The sequence below is a fragment of the Trichechus manatus genome, unplaced genomic scaffold (genome assembly GCF_000243295.1).
Source record: "Trichechus manatus latirostris isolate Lorelei unplaced genomic scaffold, TriManLat1.0 scaffold00093, whole genome shotgun sequence".
Lineage (NCBI taxonomy): Eukaryota > Metazoa > Chordata > Mammalia > Sirenia > Trichechidae > Trichechus > Trichechus manatus.
Genome location: NW_004444029.1, coordinates 5,200,915 through 5,220,819, shown reverse-complemented (window position 1 = coordinate 5,220,819; position 19,905 = coordinate 5,200,915). Strand labels below are relative to the sequence as shown.

Sequence of the window (19,905 nt, the reverse complement as noted above, 5' to 3'; positions counted from 1 at the left end):
TGCAGCCTGGTCCCCAGGCCGGGCTCTAGGCCTGCGTGCCCTCGGAGACAGGCCCTCTTCACACGGGCTCCATGGAGCTGGCTGAAGCTGGCTCCTGCCTGGATGGCCCCTTTCCGTCTCTCTGGTTGTCACTTACTGGCTTCCCTGCCAGCCATACACTTGCTGACTTGTATTTCATTTCCTATTTGGTCTTGCGCTATGAGGTCACTTCCTGTTTGCTAAAATCACTGTTTCTCTTGGCCTTGGGGCTGGACAGCTCTGGGGCCACGGGGCACGAGGACCACCCTGGCTAACTGGATTTGGGCTCTCATCCTGCCTATCCCTCCCTGTTGCCCCTCTCCTCTCCTCTCCCCTCCCTGCTGCCCCTCTCCTCTCCTCTCCCCTCCCTGCTCCCCCTCTCCTCTCCCCTTCCTGCTGCCCCCTCCTGCCCTGCCTTCCCCTCCCCTCTGTCTCTCTCTGTCTCTCCCCCAGTAGCAGCCGTACTATTACACAGACATCCTGACGGTCGGCTGTGCGGTAGGAGTCGGCTGTTGTTTTGGGACCCCGCTTGGAGGCAAGTGACTTACCCCTCCCAAACCAGTCCATGCATCCAACCTGGCCCCCAAGGCAGTGTCTGTCCGGCCCCCAGGTTTGAGGAGCACCAATGCGCTGAAGACAATGAGAAGGCTGACTTCTAGGGAGGGTTGACTGCGTGCTCACCGTGTTCTAGGCACTTTGCACGTAGTCCTTCTGGGAGCTGTCTGACTGGTACTCCAGGTGAGAGAGGAGGCCCAAGTGCAGCCTGGGTACCTGACTCGAGCATTTGTCTGCTGGGTCGCAGAGACAGGGATTGAAACCCAAGCGTCCCTATGGCTCCCTATGGCCCCTGCGTATACCAAAACCTAGGGGTAATGTTGGCCGTTTTTGCCCTGCAGTTGCTAAACCTCCCCACAAGGAGACTCTTCACTTCCTTCTCCAAGGGGGCACTTACACTTCGTGGTGTTTTAGTAAAGACATAAGCATTTAGGTGGAGTTCCTTGCTTAAGAGGTCCAGAGTGAGAAAAAAGAAGTTTAGGTGAACTCACCTGCCTTAATGGTGAGCTTTAAATGAGAACTGGTGATGGTAGAGATCATTGGTCCTTGATATTTGTAAGGAATTTAGGATGAAGTTAGCTCTTTTACAGGTGTAAGGAGACCCTGGGGGGTGCAAACAGTGAGTGCGCTTGGCTGCTAACTAAAGGTTAGAGGTTTGAGTCTACCCAGAGGTGCCGCGGAAGAAAATCCTGGCAATCTGCTTCCAAAAACTTCAGCCACCGACAGCCCTGTGGAGCACAGTTCTGTTCTGACACAGGCGAGGTCTCCAGAGTCGAGGGGCAGCTCCTCAGCAGCTGGTCGCAGGTGTGAGGTCAGCAGCAATCTTCCACGTCCTTTACCTCCTCACGGATGGCCAGTAGGTGGGCACGCCCAGAGGAGGGGAAGCCGGCGTGTCTGATATTGACTCGTCAAGTCAGTGACCAGCAGATTAGCCGAGGAGGGCTTCCACGCTGACAATGGAAGAAACAAGAGCAGAGAGGAAGGGCGTCTGCTTCTGAAGAGCACCAGCTGTTGGAGATGTCCTCTCCACTGTGAAAATGTCATTGGCCCTCTCGTGGAGGAGTCTGCAAGGCCACCCAGGTGATATCAGAGGAGAGCCAAGGTTGCCGAGAGCGCGTCCAGCCGACCGGGCTGCCACTGGGGCCCTGCATGCCGGCTCGGGGACACTGGTCAGTCAGCAAGTGGGCAGCTCAGGCTCTCACTGTCCTCAGTCCCTACGAGGGGAGGCTTGTGTTTGCATTTCTGCTTGTTAAACACTCACACCTCCATCTATACCCACTGTTGGCCTTTATTGTCTCTTCGGCCTTGCATATCCACAAAGTCTAAGGAGTATTTTTAGATGGAGAAAATTGTCTTTAATCAGCCAGGATCCTTTAAAGGGAAGAGAACTTTTCATTTTTTGCATAAAACTGGGATGTCTGGGGTGAACAAGGAAGATGTGCTCTGCCCTGTGCAGAGTGGGGGAGTGGGGGAGAGAGAAAGACATAGAAAGTCACAGGCATTACTCTTTTTTTTTTTTTTTTGGCCATTTTAACCATTTTTAAGTGTACAATTCAGTGACATTAATTATATGCACAATGCTGTGCAGCCATCAACGCTGTTTCCCAAACTATTTCACTCTCTAAACAGAAATTAAGAACCCCTTCAGCAATAACTCCCCACTTACCACCCCCACCCCCCAGCCCCTGGAACCGCTGATGTGCTTTCCGTCTCTCTGCGTTTTCCTGTTGTGGCTATTTCACCGAAGCAGGGTCGTAGGTCTGTCTCGTGTGCCTGACCTGCTTCATTTAGCATCTTGTTATCAAGGTTCCCGTAAGACATTGCTCTTGACACGAGAAATTGTTGAGCAGGGAAAGTTGTTAAGACGCCGCGTTCAGCCTGTTTAAGTGGCAAACAACGAATGTTGCTGCGGATGGTACACCTTGCTTGCTTTTTCTGTGAACACAGACGAATTCTGAAAGGAAAGTTAGTGATAAGAGAACGTGTCCACTATATCGTCAACCCTTCATTCTTTACACCGGTAAATGAAAGATATTTCCGCGTTCAACACAACAACAAATACTCCTTGCTTCTGCTCCATGCTGGCTCCATGCCGGCTCCCTGCCGGCTCTGTGCTGGGTCCCAGCTCTCAAGCTGCCCACGGTGGAGGGTAGACAGGCAAGCAGACCGGCCATCACAGCCCACTCAAATCAGTGTCTTCATGCAGCCTGAGAAGTGGGCAGTGAAACCCCCTTGTAGGCCTTTGGGTTGTTGGCAAAGATTCACAGGAGAGGTGATGTTTGGTCTGACACTTAAATGATAGGAATTCACAAAGAAGACAGCGAGGGCAGAGCGTTCTGCACAGTCAGATTTGGGAAGCTGTAATTACAAATCCACTGCCCGTCTGTCAGTCTGTCGTACTATGGCGGCTTGTGTGTTGCTGTGACCCTGGAAGCTGTGCCACCAGTATTTCAAATACCAGCAGGGTCACCATGGTGGACAGGTTTCAGCAGAGCTTGCAGACTAAGACAGACTAGGAAGAAAGGCCTGGCGATCTACTTCTGAGAATAAGCCAATTATAACCTTATGGAGCACAAAGAACATTGTCTGACAGAGCGCTGGAAGATGAGCCCCCTAGGTTGGAAGGCGCTCAGAATACACAGTGGCTGCAACAAGGGACCCGAGCACACCTACGATCATGAAGACGGCGCAGGACTGGCACCTTTCGCTCCGTTGTGCGTGGGTCACCGTGAGCCGGAGCCGCCTGGGGGGCAGACACCGACCACCATGCTAACCGCGCGAGATGAATACCGTTACGCGGCACAGCGCACGAGCCCCAGGAAGTGACTCTGGACAGGAAGTAGGGCCAGGTCACCAATGGCCTCTTGGGCCACGTCCAAGAAGGCAGATTTTCGTCTTGGGGCCAGCATTTGCCAAAATGTGTCTCCAAGAACACAGTTCCTTTGTGACGTTAATAGATGTCACAGGTAGAAAGAGTTTTGAGGTGAAATAAGTTGGGAAATGCGGGCTTCTATAGGTGTTTTTGAAACGGTCGATGTATTAGAGCATTTAATACGCTAACGCAAGGAGGCCTGGCACTGGTTTCCTACAGAGCCCCCAGCCAAGACCGTCTCCTGGGGCGGGAGGACCGTGAGCCTGGCTTGCGGAATGCAGCCCTAGGGAAGGGAGCCGTGGGGGGGCGTCTGAGCAAGGAGGCGGCATGACCAGCTTGCATCTTTGCCCAGTCTTTTGCCCAGCTGTGTGCAGGAGAAAACAGCCTGGGCGAGGGGTTGGAAGGACTGAGACTTGACAAGATTATTGTCACCGGCTCGATGGATGGTGGGAGCTGGAACTGGGGCAGAGGGCAGAGTACGAGCTGCAGAGTCCAATCTGCGTGAACGGGGTCGGGCGTGAGGGGTGAGGGAGAGGAGGGGTTTCGCCTAACCCCCCGGTCTAACAAGGGCATGGAGTGGGCAGGGGTGTTAGTAACCGGAACAGGGACGGCAAGAAGAGAAGCAGGCCAGGGGAGGGTTCACTCTGTATCCACTGGGTTCCAGCTTCCCGCCGTGTAGCCAGGTGATGCCACGCAGGTGGCTGGGAAATGGGCCTGGTTGGAAATGAAGCCCTGGGCCCAGATGAAAGTGGCAGAGAGAAGGTTTCTATGAGGAGCAAGAGTAGGGACGAGGACAGAGGGGGCCGGCAGAGGAGCCGCGGCGCAGTGCTGGAGGACACCGGAGTGGCTGGGACGGCAGAGCTTCCGAGCCTTAGAGACAGAGGCTCCCGGTGCTGTGTGTGTTGGAAGGCTTACTTCTGCTAGCTGCCCATGTTCTGTCTGGCTCTGTTAACACTGAAACCCGTCCTCATTCCCAAGTCCACAGTGACGGACTGCTGGGAAAGTGTCCCCAAGCGTGTCGTGGGAAAGAAAGCCTAGCCTGGATTTTCAAAGCTTGCTGTGAGCATGTGTCCGTCAGCTCTGACGGGGGATGAGGAGGAGGGACGGCTCGCCTGTCCCCTGTGGCCACCCTCCTCAGGCAAGGCCGGCACGGCCTCACAGGGCGAGATCTGGGGGCAGGCAGGTCACCCGTGCACGGGCTCCGTGTCTGAAATTCCACCCCGTCTCTTCTCTCCTGTCCTCTTTCCCTCTTCGCCCGTCCTCTCCTCTTCCCGCATCCGAAGGACAGGGGTGGGGCCCTGGGGGGTGCCAGGCTCTGCACTGGGTGTTGTTGACGAGGACCTTTCAATCCTCCGGCTGTTGTTAGCTGTTGTCGGGTCACCCCGACTCATGGCAACCCCATGACAAAGGAACCAAATGCTGCCCGGTCCTGCACCATCCCCGTGGTTGGTGTGGATCGGACCATTGTGATCTATCAGGCATTCACTGGCTGATTTTCAGAAGTAGATCACCAGGCCTTTCTTCCTAGTCTATCTTAGTCTGAAAGCTCCCTGCAACCTGTTCAGCATCATAGCAGCGTGCAAGTATCGGCTGACAGGTGGTGGCTGCACACGTGGAACACTGGCCGGGAGTCGAACCCGGGTCTCCTATATGGAAGGCGATAATCCTACCACCGAGCCAGCACTGCCCTCCAGTCCTCTGGAGAGTTCAGAAGTGTAGACAGATAACGCCTCTGCAAGTGAGAAGGGCTCGAATCGTCCCAAATCCTCAGAGAGCACAGATCAGGAAGGGAGCGTTCTTCCCACCCGAGGAGGGTCGGGCTGGCTCCCTGGAGAAGCTGACCTTGGAGTTGACCCCTCGGAATCCTTTCAACGATCGGAGTAGCCTCTGTGCCCCACCCCCGGCACGAAGGGCTCCCTGTGAGCTGTTGTCTGCAGCCTGTGGAGGAGACGTCGAGGTCCGAGGGAGTTGAGCCATGTGGGGTTTGAGTATAGAGCAAAAAAAAGAAAACCAGTTGCCGTGGAGTTGACTGTGACTCATGGCAACCCCATGCGTGTCAGGGTAGAACAGTGCTCCATGGGGTTTTCAATGACTGCTTTTTTTGGAAGCAGATCACCAGGCCTTTCTTCCAAGGCGCCTCTAGGTGGACTCTAACCTCCAACCTTTTAGTTAGCAGCCAAGCAAGCTGTTTGCACCACCAGGGACTCCAGGTCTAGAGCAGGGGAAGAAAGTGGAGGAGGCGGCAGAGATCCTTGGCAGCACCCGGTCACCATGGGGCGAGATGACCGCTGGAGACGCCCCGGCCTAGCTCACTGCTGTCCCTGGGCCAGGCCTCTTTCTTGTTTGTGGGAAGATGAGGCTCAGCCCATCTGAGGCCATTTTGTCATCCATTTTTACTTTGCCTTTGATCGAAGTCGACGCCCTTGGTCTTGGCATGTTTATAGCGGTTTTCTCTGTGCCTGCTGGAGCTACGTTTGCGCCCTCGCTGCGTTCCTTGCTTTATCCCAGCCCCGCTGTTTCTCTCCCATCCGCCTCCTGCCTTTTGTCTCCTCTCAGAAGCGGTAGAGCTGGCTTCCCTTGGTCCTCACCCACCTTCCCTCGGTGTGGCTGTCTTCACTTCCCTTCACTCTCTCCGTGTGCTCCTTTCACGTCAGATTTCTCTGTCAGTGTTTATTTTTCATTTGGCTGAATCCTCTGCTTTCTTTTCTTGAACACCGAGTGCTGTTACCTCGCCTGAAGCCCCTGCACCCGTTGTTCCTGTCTGTTGTTAGTGCTGCCCAGGGCACGTGGTGTCTGGTGGCAGCAAGGGGCCCGGGAGGGTGCTGAGGGGCGTCCGGCACCCCTGAGCCCTGCTGGTGGCTCAGAGCACCTGCTTGGAAGCTTTTCACACGGAATTTTTCTGCAGAGTGGTCCCCACTACTTTCAAACCCCACCCAAGCCTACGTCCTAAGGGATGCACGGACACCGCCAGCTGAGCCTCACGTTTTGGGGTGGAGGGTCCCCGTTTCCATCCTCTCTGTGTCTTGTCGGACCACACCTCTGCCTGCAAACCACACGAGCATGACCCTGCTCGTGGTTCAGAGTGGGATTCCAGAGTGCTGGTTTCCCCAGCGTCTCCCGGTTCAAGTTTCAGCAGCTGCTCCGGGCGGGACCGGGCGGGATGGGCCCTGGCAGGAGCCCTCTCTGGCCTGCGCTGACCCCTTCCCTGTCCCCAGGGGTGCTGTTCAGCATCGAGGTCACCTCCACCTACTTTGCCGTGCGGAACTACTGGCGAGGGTTCTTCGCGGCCACCTTCAGCGCCTTTGTCTTCCGTGTGCTGGCTGTGTGGAACAAAGACGCTAGTAAGGGAGGGACGGCCGTCTGCGGGGGTGTTCTGTGGGACAGGGACGCTGGTAATGGGGTGTGCAGTGCAGCTCTGGGGGTCCCTTCAGAAAAGGGGCAGGTGGCATTGTTTGGGAGGTGGCACCGAGGCCCAAGAAACCGAGGGAGGGGCCTAAACCAGGATGCAGCTGATGGAGAGGAGGGGTGTGTGCCCAGAAGGGGATCAGATGGGAGGGAGAGGCTGGGCTGCAGGAGGGGTGTGCCTCCAGAAGAAGGGCATCAGACAGGAGGGAGAGGCTGGGCTGGAGGAGGGGTTTGCCCCCAGAAGAAGGGGATCAGATGGGAGGGAGAGGCTGGGCTGGAGGAGGGGTGTGCGCCCAGAAGGGGATCAGACGGGAGGGAGAGGCTGGGCTGGAGGAGGGGTTTGCCCCCAGAAGAAGGGGATCAGATGGGAGGGAGAGGCTGGACTGCAGGAGGGGTGTGCCTCCAGAAGAAGGGCATCAGACAGGAGGGAGAGGCTGGGCTGCGGGAGGGGTGTGTGCCCAGAAGGGCATCAGATGGGAGGGAGAGGCTGGGCTGCGGGAAGGGTGCCCCTTCAGCCTGACCTCCGGCTCCATCTGGGCTCTGACGCTCCCTCCTCGCCCTCCCCTTCCGTAGTCACCATCACCGCGCTCTTCAGAACCAACTTCCGCATGGACTTCCCCTTCGACCTGCAGGAGCTCCCGGCCTTTGCTGTCATCGGGTGTGTGGTTGCTGCTGGGGAGGCGACAAGTGTGAATGGCGGGCAGATGGGGGACAGGGCAGGTAGGGACAGGGCAGGTGGGGGACAGGGCAGGTGGGGACAGGGCAGGTGGGGGACAGGGCAGGTGGGAGAAGCTCAGGTGTCTGCCAGCATTTGTTTGCCCACAGTGGCCAGGTGGGAGGGGCCCCTGTCTGGAACCAGGCTCTACGCTGCGCCTTGCCCCTAGGATCTGCTGCGGGTTCCTGGGAGCCATGTTCGTGTACCTGCACCGCCAGGTCATGCTGGGGGTCCGCAAGAACAAGATCCTGAGCCAGTTTCTGGCCAAGCAGTGAGTCCTGCCCTCCCCCTGCCCCCAACTACGGCTTTCTCCAGGGGTTCCCCTTTACCTGTGAGGAGGGCCCTCCATGCCTCTAGGGTGGACATGCGAGCAGGAGGAGGCCCCACACTGAGTGTAAGGGATGGGCGTGGTGCTCCTTTCGGGTGAGTTTTTTGTGAACAGAATGTTCTTTGTGTAAAGACCCCGGGCTTAGGAGACTGGAGGAAGCGCCCTGTGCGTCCACCTCATGCCGGGGGGAGGCTCGGAGTGGTATCCGCGTGGTTGGCTAAATGGAGGAGGGTCAACTCCGTCTCTTTTCCAGCCGCCTGCTGTACCCTGGGATCGTCACCCTTGCCATCGCCTCGTCCACGTTTCCCCCAGGCATTGGCCAGTTCATGGCTGGAGAGGTCAGCTTGCAGGGAGTCGGGGCGAGGGGTCAGGCCAGTGAGCAGTGGTCACTAAGCCAGGACTTGGGCCATTGGGAGAGAGGAGACAGGACAGCCGTCCCGCAGGCTTCCAGGGCACGTGGTTTTGCCCGAGGGCAGAGAGAGATGGAGTAAGGAGGCCGGGGGTCACTGTGTCTCTGGAGAACCCCCTCGCTCTTCCTTTCCAGCTGATGCCTCGGGAAGCCATCAGTACCCTGTTTGACAACAATACGTGGGTCAAGCACACTGGGGATCCTGGGAGCCTGGGCCTGTCGGCCGTGTGGATCCACCCCAAGGTCAACGTGGTCATCATCATCCTCCTCTTCTTCGTCATGAAGGTGCACCCATTGCCACTGACCTCAGACCTCCATCCGCTTCCAACCCAGCGGCCCAGGGTTCACATGGAGAAGGAAAGAGCTTAATGTCCTCTGGCCTCCATCCAACTCAAACAGAGATAGTTTGGGAACCATAGCATGAGTTGCCTGGAGATGGGACCCAGTATCTGGGCTAATCACTCCATTCATGTCAGCTCAGTGACATTTGTCATAATTATGACAACCCTGCTAATGGTTCCACTTGTTCAATTACAAGGCATCACAGCAGCCAAGTAAACAAGGACAAGACAGTTTAGCAATACAGATAACTGTATGAAAACCTCATAATTCACCTCCCACACAGATTAGATAATTAGGTAGCTCATTCTCCACGTATCTGATTATCCACTTTGAGGTGACTTGCGCGTCCATTACCCAGTCTTGTAGGTAATTGCTCTGCAGAATTACAAATCAGATGAAATATTTAAATCTATGTCATTAGTGACTACAAATAGTTTTTATTAACGTTATTGTTCTCTATTCAGGTATGGAGTCTGTGAGGTTTATGCCGTTCCAAACCATTTTCTCTTCGCTTCCATTAGGGAACAAAAGCTAGTCTCTTTTACATCAGTTCTTCTTCATATCTGCATCAAGGATCATATATTTATAGACTTCTCAATTACTGCCTTATACAATGATATTTCTATTTCCACTCCTGGTGGTGACATCTGTGACAATTGCTGAATGTCTTTTTTTTTTTTTTTTGCTGGTTGCCTTTTGACTAATAGTATGCCTTGTCTAAATTATCCACCATTTTCCTCTGAATATTAGGGCTCTCATTTAAAAGCCTGTCCACACGGAGCTTTCATGCTTCTGAATACCTTGATGCCAGCTTACTTTGATACTTTTTTATGAACCTACACCTTCCCAGGATATGAGTCAGTCATTTGTATTTATACTGCAAATCTCACGGTAGTTTCATTTATTCATTTACTCAACAAATGTTTCTGAGCACCAGCTATGGGCCAAATAATCTCACAATACTTGACTGTTGATCTTTGGAACTTCTGCTTGTCACTGAAAATCATTTCAGAATTTCCTTCTGTGTTTTTTGCTGTTCGTTTCCCGTACTTGACAACGACTTTTTGATCAGAGACCTAGGGGCCAGACACATCAGGTTCCAGCTCCGTAACTTCCAGCCTCAGGGTGTGCTGTGGGCTCCCGGGAGCTCTGTTTGCTGGTGCCCTTCCCCATTCCAGTATGGGAGCATTCATCAGGGCTAAGCCTTCCACAGGGGCCCTGGTGGCGCAGTGGTTAAGTGCTTGGCTGCTAACTGAAAAAGGTCAGGGGTTCAAACCCATCAGCCTCTCCGAGGGAGAAAGATGTAGCAGCCTGCTTCTGTAAAGATTACAGCCTTGGAAACCTTATGGGGCAGTTCTACTCTGCTGTATAGAGTCACTATGAGTTGGAATCGACTCGACGTCAACGGGTTTGATTTTTTGGTAGATCGTCCATGTTTTGCACACCTACTTTTAATTTTTTTTTCTTCCTTCAAAAGATTTGGTATTTTTATTGTAAAGGAGTTCTCAGTATCTTTTTAGGGATTTGATTGTTGGACTTTCATCATAGAGCTCATCTTCTGTAGTTTATAAATTGCAGCTTCCTAGAATCACTTTTGAATATACTAACCCAAATCCAAGTCTTGATGGCATTTCAGAATTTATTGTCCAGTGTTGATAACCAGGTTTTTCTAACAGCTCTCCGGACTGAGCTGTATGGTAACTTGTGATCAATATACTTTGAAAATGTCAAGCTTTTGAAAAAGCTTGGAGAAACAAAATACTGTACATTTTTCAACAATTGCCCTGCATCTCACCCTTCCTCCCCAATGTGTACTTGGATCCCACTCCATGGATGGAACTTTATTCTGAGAAACGGTCTTGCATGATGTAGAAGGACGCCACTGTATGTCATCGTTACTAATTTCTCATGAGTTACATCCTCGATGATGTTTAAATCATAAGTGTATCAGGAAAAGAAACTCACATTTCTAGGGCCGTATTTCCAAACCCAACAGTTTGCAGCAGGCCAATAATATTCTGTAATGTTTATAAACAGGAGACCGTTTGTTGTACGAATCCCTGCTGGTGACCTTGTTCTCACTGCCCCCCAGCATGCTCACTGTTCCATTACTGGACACATAACCATGTGTCATTTGTTCCAAAGTGCGGGCAGTGGGATAGATAACCAAACGAAAATGTAGAGTTGTTTCCATGGTCTGATTCTGGCAGATTCTGGCAGATGAGATTCTCATTTTGGCTCTTACATATTGATGCAGGGAACTTCTGTCTTCCTCAGTCTCAGGATGGGGAAAGTATCATCCACACCTTGTACAATGAGTATGAATATAATCCCAACTTCTCATTCTCCCTCTTACCAAGCCTAGCATTATCACCTGCTACCACTATCTCCTAGGCCCAGCCTGAGGCTCCGGGGAAGTCTTTCTTCCTGATCCTGATTGTGCTGGCACCCTTGGTCCCAGGAGAGTGGCACGTGATCTGATCATGGGCCCCTCATTTCCTGGTTTCTCCAGAATCAGGTGTTTAAGACCCTGGGAGACACTGGTGTTCTACGCTGTTTACATTACTTCTGGATCTTCTCTGTTGTGTGCCAACAGCTGCAAGAGTTTGCTAATCTCATGTCTTATTCTTGGTGCTACAGGAGTTGGCCACTTCCATTCCCTCTCATCCTGATACTGCTTTACCCTTTACCTGTGTCTTGGAGGATAATCGAAGCTCCTCCCTCAGAGATCTGGCCTATCTGTCACCTGTGATCTGTTTTACTGGGGCTTTCGGATTAGCTTGAACCTGCAAAATCCCTTACGGCGTTCATGTCATTCATTATTCCAAAGAGGGGGTGCTAACAGTTCAAGGGGTCTCCAGCCATGCTGTATGTCAGAATTACTTAAGAAGCAGTTAGGCGACAAGTGTCTGACCCATCTCCAGACAGACTAATGCAGCAGCCCCCAACGTGTTCAGCCTTTGGCATTTAAACAAGCCTTCCATCCCAAGATGAGCATCACCGATGGATGTACAGCAAACATGAGCTCTGAGAAGCTTTTTCTGCTTTGTGCGTATAGTAGTTGGCCAACCTTCCTTCCTTCCTACCTACCTACCTTATCTACCTACCCTACCTACCTACCCTACCTAACTTCCTACCTAACCTACCTACCTACCTTACCTACCTACCCTACCTACCTACCCTAACTTCCTACTTAACCTACCTACCTAACTTACCTACCTAACTTACCTACCTAACCTACCTCCCTACCTAACCTACCTACCTACCTAACTTACCTCCCTACCTAACCTCCCTCCCTCCCTCCACCTACCTTTATCAAGCACTGTGCCTGTGCAGAGAGAAGGCAGAGATACCAAGAAACTTGTCTGCCCTCAGGGAATTCTCAGTCTGCATTCTCCTCCTTTTGGGCATGAACCTTGTGGCTCATGTCCTCCATAGTCCTCCCCTACTGTGAAGAAGCATGGGGTTTGCTGATCTCAGAGCCTCTAAGGTGGAAGTCCTGGGGTCTCAGCCACTGCCCTTGACACCAGACTGACTTGGGGGGTAGTCTTCCTGAGGCTTAGAAAATCAAACCGTTTCTTTCTCATTAGCTTGTAATGCAATTGGTGTAATTTTTAAATTGTAAATTCTTTGATCGTGGCATTTTGTTCTGACCTTCAGCAGCTACCATCTTGCTCCTTATTAGTTTGAGACAACTTCACTAAGATTTGCTTATTTACTTTAGAAGTGATGTATAAAACTATTACTTTATATATATGTGTGTAGATACTCATGTATACTCACTCGTACACACACACACAATACTTTTATTCCTTTTACAGACATTTCACATGCTCAACCACTGTTCCTTTTCCATGCTATTTCTCAATTCTTTTGTGTTCTTTGTGACAGAATATGCATATTGCTTTCACTAAAGTACCCCCATTCTACTGGAATACTCCCTGACAGACCTGAACTTGGAGGTCTTTTCTAGCACACTCGCTGACTTGCCTGCACTCTTGTTCCCCCTTCCGTGTGACCAGGACAGACTTAGGATCCTGTGTTTAAGGTGATGGATGCAAAGGGCATGGCTCAGGCAGGCCAGTCTTCACTCCAGGTTCCCCCTCGAGGTTCACATATTGGAAGCCGTGTGTCTTGGTCATCTAGTGCTGCTGTAACAGAAGTGCCACATGTGGATGGCTTTAACAAAGAGAAATTTATTCTCTCACAGTCTAGTAGGTTACAAGTCCAAATTCAGAGCGTCAGCTCCAGGGGAAGGCTGTCTCTGTTGGCTCTGGAGGAAGGTCCTTGTCATCAGTCTTCCCTTGTTTTGGGAGCTTCTCAGAACATGAACCTCAGGTCCAAAGGATGCGCCCTGCTCCCGGCACTGCTTTGTTGGTGGTATGAGGCCCCCATGTCTCTCTGTTTGCTTCTCTCTTTTATAGCCCAAAAGAGATTGGCTTAAGACATTATCTAATCTTGTAGACCTCATCAATATAACTGCTGCTAATCCATCTTATTACGTCATAGTGATAGCATTTACAACACACAGGGAAATCACATCGGTGATAAAATGGTAGACAGTCATACAATACTGGAAATCATGACCCAGCCCAGTTGACGCACACATTTTTGGGGGGACATAATTCAATCCAAGACACCATGTAAATGACTAATAGTCACAGATTAAGTCACCAAGTCTTGAAGGTGTCCACTCCTTGGGGCTCCTTTTCAGAAACAACACTGGCCAGGAAAAGGTATCTATCCCCCACTTGGAGCATGTCAGGATGCTCTGCTGGGAAGCTTCCTGGGCTAAGTAAGCCCAGTGGGCTAGGGTCTTTCTGGCACAGTGAGCAGGAGTCCTCTGGGGCCCTACCGCCTATTCCAGATTGCCTGGAGGCCAATACAGTCACTCAAAGCAGAAGGGACTTGGGCTAGCTGTCTGGAAGGACCTTCTTACAGTGTTGTCTTTGGTGACCTCTTAGCATGAGAGCGCCATGTTTTTAGGTTCTGGAGGAAGGTTGACTTCAAGAAGGAGGAGCCGTTCCAGAGTTTCAGTGACTGTGGAAGCGAGAGGGGGGAAGGTAGTGGGAGGGAATTGAGAGTGTGTGTGTGTGTGTGTGTGTGTGTGTTAGGGGGTTGGGAGGGTGTCTGACGCCTCTTTGTGCCCCAGTTCTGGATGTCCATCATGGCCACCACCATGCCCATACCCTGCGGAGGCTTCATGCCTGTGTTTGTGCTGGGTAAGTTCTGATGGGAGCCTAGGATCTGAGTGATAGCTGCAAACTGGGGTCCTGGGAGGATAAGGGAAGGATTGAGATGCTGGGCATTTGTGTTTGGTTTTAGCACCCACGGAGGGCTTGGCTTAGCTCTGAACATGTAGATGGTGAGGAACTTGGCTCACTCGACATCTTCCCTCCTGCTGTCTCCCTCCAGGAGCTGCCTTCGGAAGGCTGGTGGGGGAGTTGATGGCCATGTTGTTCCCTGACGGCATCTTATTTGATGGCATCATCTACAAGATCCTTCCTGGGGGCTATGCAGTCATTGGTGAGATGCCCAGTAACCCAACCTTGAGGACTGCCCCCCCCCCACACACACTCAGGCTGTCTCTTGATGCCTTCATTCCAGGACACACAGTATTGTTTTCATTCAACTTTTACTCACATAATTAACCCTTAGCTGTGACTCTCATTAACTGTTACTGAACTTCCTTGAGCCTCATGGGGATCAGATACAATAATAAGGATGAAAACACTAGGATTGGGTTTGAGTGTCTGGTGAGGGTTTTTTCTGTCCTTCCTAAGACTCATGGAAACAACAATGCTGGAGACTGGCTTAGACACCCTGACCTGCAGAGGAGCTGGTATTGATGGGGACTCAGGGCTCTGGACTCATCACCTGGGTGGCCACTGGTCAGCGGGATGGCCATGGAGCTAGTTAGCTGCCTTCTTGGTCTTCATCTCTTTATTCTGAAATGGCTCCTTAGATACCTTACACCCTGACGTTCTGAGAGTCTATGATAACCCTGTTTCCTTAAATGTATTGTCCCATCCCACCAAGAGCCACGTTTAGCACAGAGACCAATATAACCCCCCAATTATCATCCCTCTTCCCTCCCTCCCTCTCAACCTTCCATAATGCCTAAGGCCATGCCTCCCTAAAAGATGGAAGCACTACCCAGCTTCATAGCTCAATGGAGACCCTACCCACCAGCACAGCCCCTTCCTCAAAACCCCTTTCATGTCGTCTCCTCTTCTTCCTCATCTTCATGCTTTTCCAGTACCCCTCCCCGTGTACCTTCCTTGGTATACACATCTCCTATGATAGTTCAAGTCCCGAAGTAGATTGTGCGCACCGCCCAGGGGTGCCGTCTCTCCCAGTACCTCCCTTTTGGGACTCCTCTTTGATCCATTTCATGCATGCCTTCCCAGCGTCTTTCCCCATAGCGATCTCACCCATGTTTAAGGAAGAAATGTAACTAATACACACGAGCTATTTCTTTTCCTTTTTTTTTTTTTTTAAATTGCACTTTAGGTGAAATGTTACAGATCAAGTTAATCTCTCATACAACATTTTATACACATATTGTCATGTGACACTAGCTGCAATCCCTGTGATGTGACAGCATACCCCACTTTCCCACCCCGGGTTTCCCATGCCTCTCCAACCAGCTCCTGTCCCTTCCTGCCTTCCCATCCTGCCTCTGGACAGGAGCCGCCCATTTGGTCTCATGTATCTGCTTGAATTAAGAAGCACACCTTTCACAAGTATTATTTTATGTTTTATAGTCCAGTCTAATCTTTGTCTGAAGAGTGGTCTTTGGGAATGGTTTTAGTTCTGGGTTAACAGAGCGTCCGGGGGCCATGACTTCCGGGGTTCCTCCAGTCTCAGACCATTAAGTCTGATCTTTTTATGTGAATTTGAGTTCTGTTCCATACTTTTCTCCTGCTCTGTCAGGGAGTCTCTGTTGTGTTCCGTATCAGAGCGGTCACTGGTGGTAGCCGGGCACCATCTGGTTCTTCTGGTATCAGGCTGATAGAGTCTCTGATTAATGTGGCCCTTTTGTCTCTTGGGCTAATTATTTCCTTGTGTCTTTGGTGTTCTTCATTCTCCTTTGCTCCAGGTAGGTTGGGACCAATTGATGCATCTTAGATGGCCGCTTACAAGCTTTTAAGACCCCAGATGCCACTCACCGCGGTGCGATGCAGAACATTTTCTTCATAAATTTTGTTATGCCAATTGACCTAGATGTCCTCTGAAACCATGGTCCCCAGCCCCCAGCCCGTGCTACTCTATCCTTGAACTGTTTGGTTGTGTTCAGGAAACTTCTTAGCTTTTGGTTTAGTCCAGTCAGAGGGGCTATTTTAGTTAATCAGGAAAGAGAAACACGAATAAGTAAGACAGGGTCTATCTTGGAAGAACTTACGGAATGGTAACATTTTAGATCTACAAGTGCCTTGGAGATCACTGAATCAATCCCGTTGGCCTTGCGGAGGAGAGCCTGGGGTTCTAGAGACACGCAGCCCTCCTTGTAGGGTTGAGAAATAACAGACTCAGAGCCTGACCTGGCCTCAGTGCTCCATGCCTACAGCACAGTTCTCAGGGTTTCACACTACCTAGTCGTTCGTTGCTGGCGTCAGGACCCGAGGCCCAAGGTAAAATGCCCAGGCTGGGTTTTAAAGTACTCAGTTAAGAGTGATCAGAACTCTCAAAAGTGAGGAATGGAGAGGACACCCCTGTTTTCATTTTACAAATGAAGATTTTGACACACACGTGATTTTGTGACTTGCTGAAGGTCATAGAATGAGATCAAAGCTGCTGTTTTCTAGATGTTCGGTGTCTAGTCCGTGCTTTCGACCCATTGCCGTCTCAGCAGTGTTGGCTCCCTGCGTCCCTCCTCCCCATCCCACCCCGTGTGTCCTCACCCAAGCTTGGCCGCCGTGGCCCACCGGTGTGGCCCGTGTCTCATTCCAGGGGCAGCCGCGCTGACGGGTGCCGTGTCCCACACCATCTCCACGGCTGTGATCTGCTTCGAACTGACGGGTCAGATCGCTCACATCCTGCCCATGATGGTGGCTGTTATCTTAGCCAACATGGTGGCGCAGAGCCTGCAACCGTCCCTCTATGACAGCATCATCCAGGTCAAGAAGCTGCCCTACCTGCCAGACTTGGGTTGGAACCAGCTCAGGTCAGGGGCGGCGACTGGAGGAGCTCAGGGCTGGCGGGGGGCGAGGGAAGCTCTGGGTTGGGCCGGGGGTGGCGGCACATCTGGAAGCACCATACTCTATTTGGTTCCCTGTTCCCGCGAGTGGTCATATCCGTGGCAGACCTCATGGCAGGAGGGGAAGGTGCTGTGAGGACCATGGTGGGGCTGACCCACGGTACTTTCTCCCTCGGTAGCAAATTTACAATCTTTGTGGAGGACATCATGGTGCGTGATGTGAAGTTTGTTTCAGCTTCTTGCACTTACGGGGAGTTACAAGCCCTGCTCCAGACAACCACGGTCAAGACTTTACCGTTGGTTGATTCAAAAGGTCAGTGGGAGGCAGGACGCAGAGTCCTGAGCGAGGGACCTGGACAAGGGTTACACAGCGGTCACGGCAGTGTGGTGCAGCCGTCCTTAGGGGCCACCGATCTGCTGACAGAGGCCCAGCCTGTGCTCCTCAGGGGACATGCCCCCCCAGGAAAGAAAACTAGCGCCGTATCACACGCACAAGAAGAGAGTCAAAGAAATAGATCTGTGGCCCCTTATGCGCTTCCCTTTGCTACTTAGCTGAAGCACAGCAGTACAGGACCAGTCGCCAGCGAGTTGACCCCATCTCATGGCCACCCTGTGTGTGTCGGAGTAGAACTGTGCTCCACAGGGCTTCCCATAGCTGGTTCTTTGGAAGTAGATCGTCAGGGTGCTTCTGGGTGGACTTGAACTACCAACCTTTCGGTTAGCGGCTGCGCCTCTTAGCTGTTTGCACCACCCAGCGACTTCTTAGCCGAAGCAAACCAAAAAATCTGTTGCTGTGGAGTTGCTTCTGACTCTGTAGGACAGAGTAAAACTGCCTTGTAGGGTTTCCAAGGAGCAGCTGATAGATTCGAACTGCTGACCTTTTGTCTCTTGACTACCCAAGTTAGAGGCTCTTAACCACTGTGCCACCAGGGCGCCAGCTGAAGCATCCGCACTCTTCAATGTCCAGCTTACACCACTGAGGAAATGAAACTGTTCCACACGGGGAGGCGGGCTGTTCTAGCAGGCGGAGATTTCACACCTCTCCTCCTGCACCTTTCTGCCTGCCTTCGGCCCTCACCCTGCTTCGTGCTGTTTCTTACATGGTTTATATATCTATGGCTTGTCCCCCTCACTAGACTGGGAGCTCCTGAGGGTAGAGGCTGTGACTTCTCTATTCCCCAAAGTGCCTTTTTATAGGCATTTAGTAGCTATCAGATAAATAGTGCCTAAAGCTTGAGTTCATGTAATGGAGAAAAATCAGGTAGGGCTATTTGATGCCATTAAAATAGTTCTGATTTCAGGAACTCAGGGTATTCAAACTGGTCATGATAGGTTTGTTCTGAACGTTTTCCCGAAGCCCAGAGCCTTCAAAAGCAGGGCGTCTTCCTCGGAGCGGGGTGCGGCCAAGAAGGTGCAGCGTTTTCTTAGTATCCACTGACCAACAATAGCGCTCCAGGTTTATGGCCCTCCATGGCGATGAAACACTCATCGTGGGAACGGAATTTCCACAAACATACAGAGAAGACCTTCTCAGGAGACGCAGACATTTCACTTAGATCCTGGAAGGACCCAGGTCCTTCCATGGACGGACCATCAGACAAAAAGGTTGAGAACAGCTGCCCAGAGGTGTCCCTCTTTAGCGTCTTCCTGGGTGGAAGAGGCAGTGCGCCGGCTGCTGGTAGACCCTTTCAGGGCTGCTCACATTTCAGTCATGTGAATGGCGCTGGATGTTTCTTTTTTATTTGAACACGGTTGAGTCGTCTGTTTTAATACTGGGCTCACCTGTTTGCAAACAGACTATATAAGGGCTGGATCAAAATAATTGCCGATTAGTGCACTACCAATTGGGCCGCAAGTGCTAAATGGGTGGAATGAAAGGGACTGACTGAGGCCAGGCCTGGAAGGTTTTCAAAAGGAGTTTTCAGGGAGTGAGGGTCAAAGCTTAGCTGGGTCCCCAGGTGGTGCAAATGAGCCCTGATGTGGTTAAGAGCTTGGCTGATAACCAAAAGGTTGGCAGTTCAAATGCACCAGCCGCTCCTTGGAAACCCTATGGGGCAGTTCTACTCTGTCCTGTGGGGTGGCTCTGAGTCGGAATTGACTTGATGGCAACTAGCAACAAATTGAAAGGTTGGTGGTTCCAACCCACCCAGCGGCGGCAGAGAAGGGCCTGGCAATTTGCGTCCTTAAAGATTACAGCCAAGAAAACCCCATGGAGCCGTTCTACTCTGTGACACATGGAGTCGCTGTGAATCAGAATCGACTGGACAGCAGGGAGTGGGTTTGGTTTCCTTTGGTTTGAGAGCAGGGCTGCCCCATCTGACCTACCCGCACTGATGCTGCTGCGTGTTGCTGAGCTTTGGGTGGGCAGGCCTCAGGTGAGCCTGTTTCCCCAGAGTCCATGATTCTGCTGGGCTCCGTGGAGCGGTCGGAGCTGCAGGCCCTGTTGCAGCGGCACCTGAGTGCCGAGCGGCGGCTGCGGGCTGCCCAGGACATGGCCCAGAAGCTGTTGGAGCTGCCCTACGATGGCAAGGCCGCCCGGGGTGGCCGCCCCGAGTCCTTCGCTTTCGTGGATGAGGATGAAGACGAGGACCTGCCTGGGAGGATGGAGGTGAATGGGTGGGGAGGGCAGGAAACCAGGAGGGTGGGGTGCGGGGACTTCCGTCCAGGAGCTGGGAGGTTAGGGTGCGGGGACCGTGGTCAGCAGGGGAGACAGGAGGTCGGGATGCAGGGACTGTGGCTGGGGGCCTGGGAGGTCGGGTGAGGGCACCATGGTTGGTAGGGGAGCTAGAAGGCCAGGGTTCAGGGACTGTGGCTGGGGGGCTGGGAGATTGGGGTGCGGGGACTGTGGCTGGGGGGCAGGGAGGTTGGGGTGCGGGGACTGTGGCTGGGGGTGTGGGAGGTTGGGCGAGGGGACCGTGGTAACAGACCACGGCCACTCTGCCGCGCCTCATCCTGGGCTGGGCAGCTGCCACACTGAGGGAGGAAGGTGGAGAAGCCGATCGGTGAGAAAGCCAGTTCTGGGTCTGGGGCCAAAGAGCCCAGGGCCCCGGAGCAGGGGCCG

The 19,905-nt window shown here is 52.4% G+C and overlaps 1 protein-coding gene across 1 annotated transcript in view; it reads left to right on the top strand.

Annotated features, from left to right (window-relative positions):
• The window catches only part of CLCN1 (chloride voltage-gated channel 1), a 33,237-nt gene that overhangs the window by 7,608 nt on the left and 5,724 nt on the right, over positions 1 to 19,905 (top strand). Inside the window, exons 7-17 of the mRNA XM_004382419.2 lie at positions 475 to 553; positions 6,661 to 6,786; positions 7,424 to 7,508; positions 7,735 to 7,836; positions 8,147 to 8,231; positions 8,438 to 8,587; positions 13,797 to 13,866; positions 14,060 to 14,170; positions 16,598 to 16,811; positions 17,024 to 17,157; positions 19,238 to 19,452. Of these exons, the coding sequence (XP_004382476.1) occupies positions 475 to 553; positions 6,661 to 6,786; positions 7,424 to 7,508; positions 7,735 to 7,836; positions 8,147 to 8,231; positions 8,438 to 8,587; positions 13,797 to 13,866; positions 14,060 to 14,170; positions 16,598 to 16,811; positions 17,024 to 17,157; positions 19,238 to 19,452 (1,371 nt within the window). The remainder of the gene's footprint in view (positions 1 to 474; positions 554 to 6,660; positions 6,787 to 7,423; positions 7,509 to 7,734; positions 7,837 to 8,146; positions 8,232 to 8,437; positions 8,588 to 13,796; positions 13,867 to 14,059; positions 14,171 to 16,597; positions 16,812 to 17,023; positions 17,158 to 19,237; positions 19,453 to 19,905) is intronic.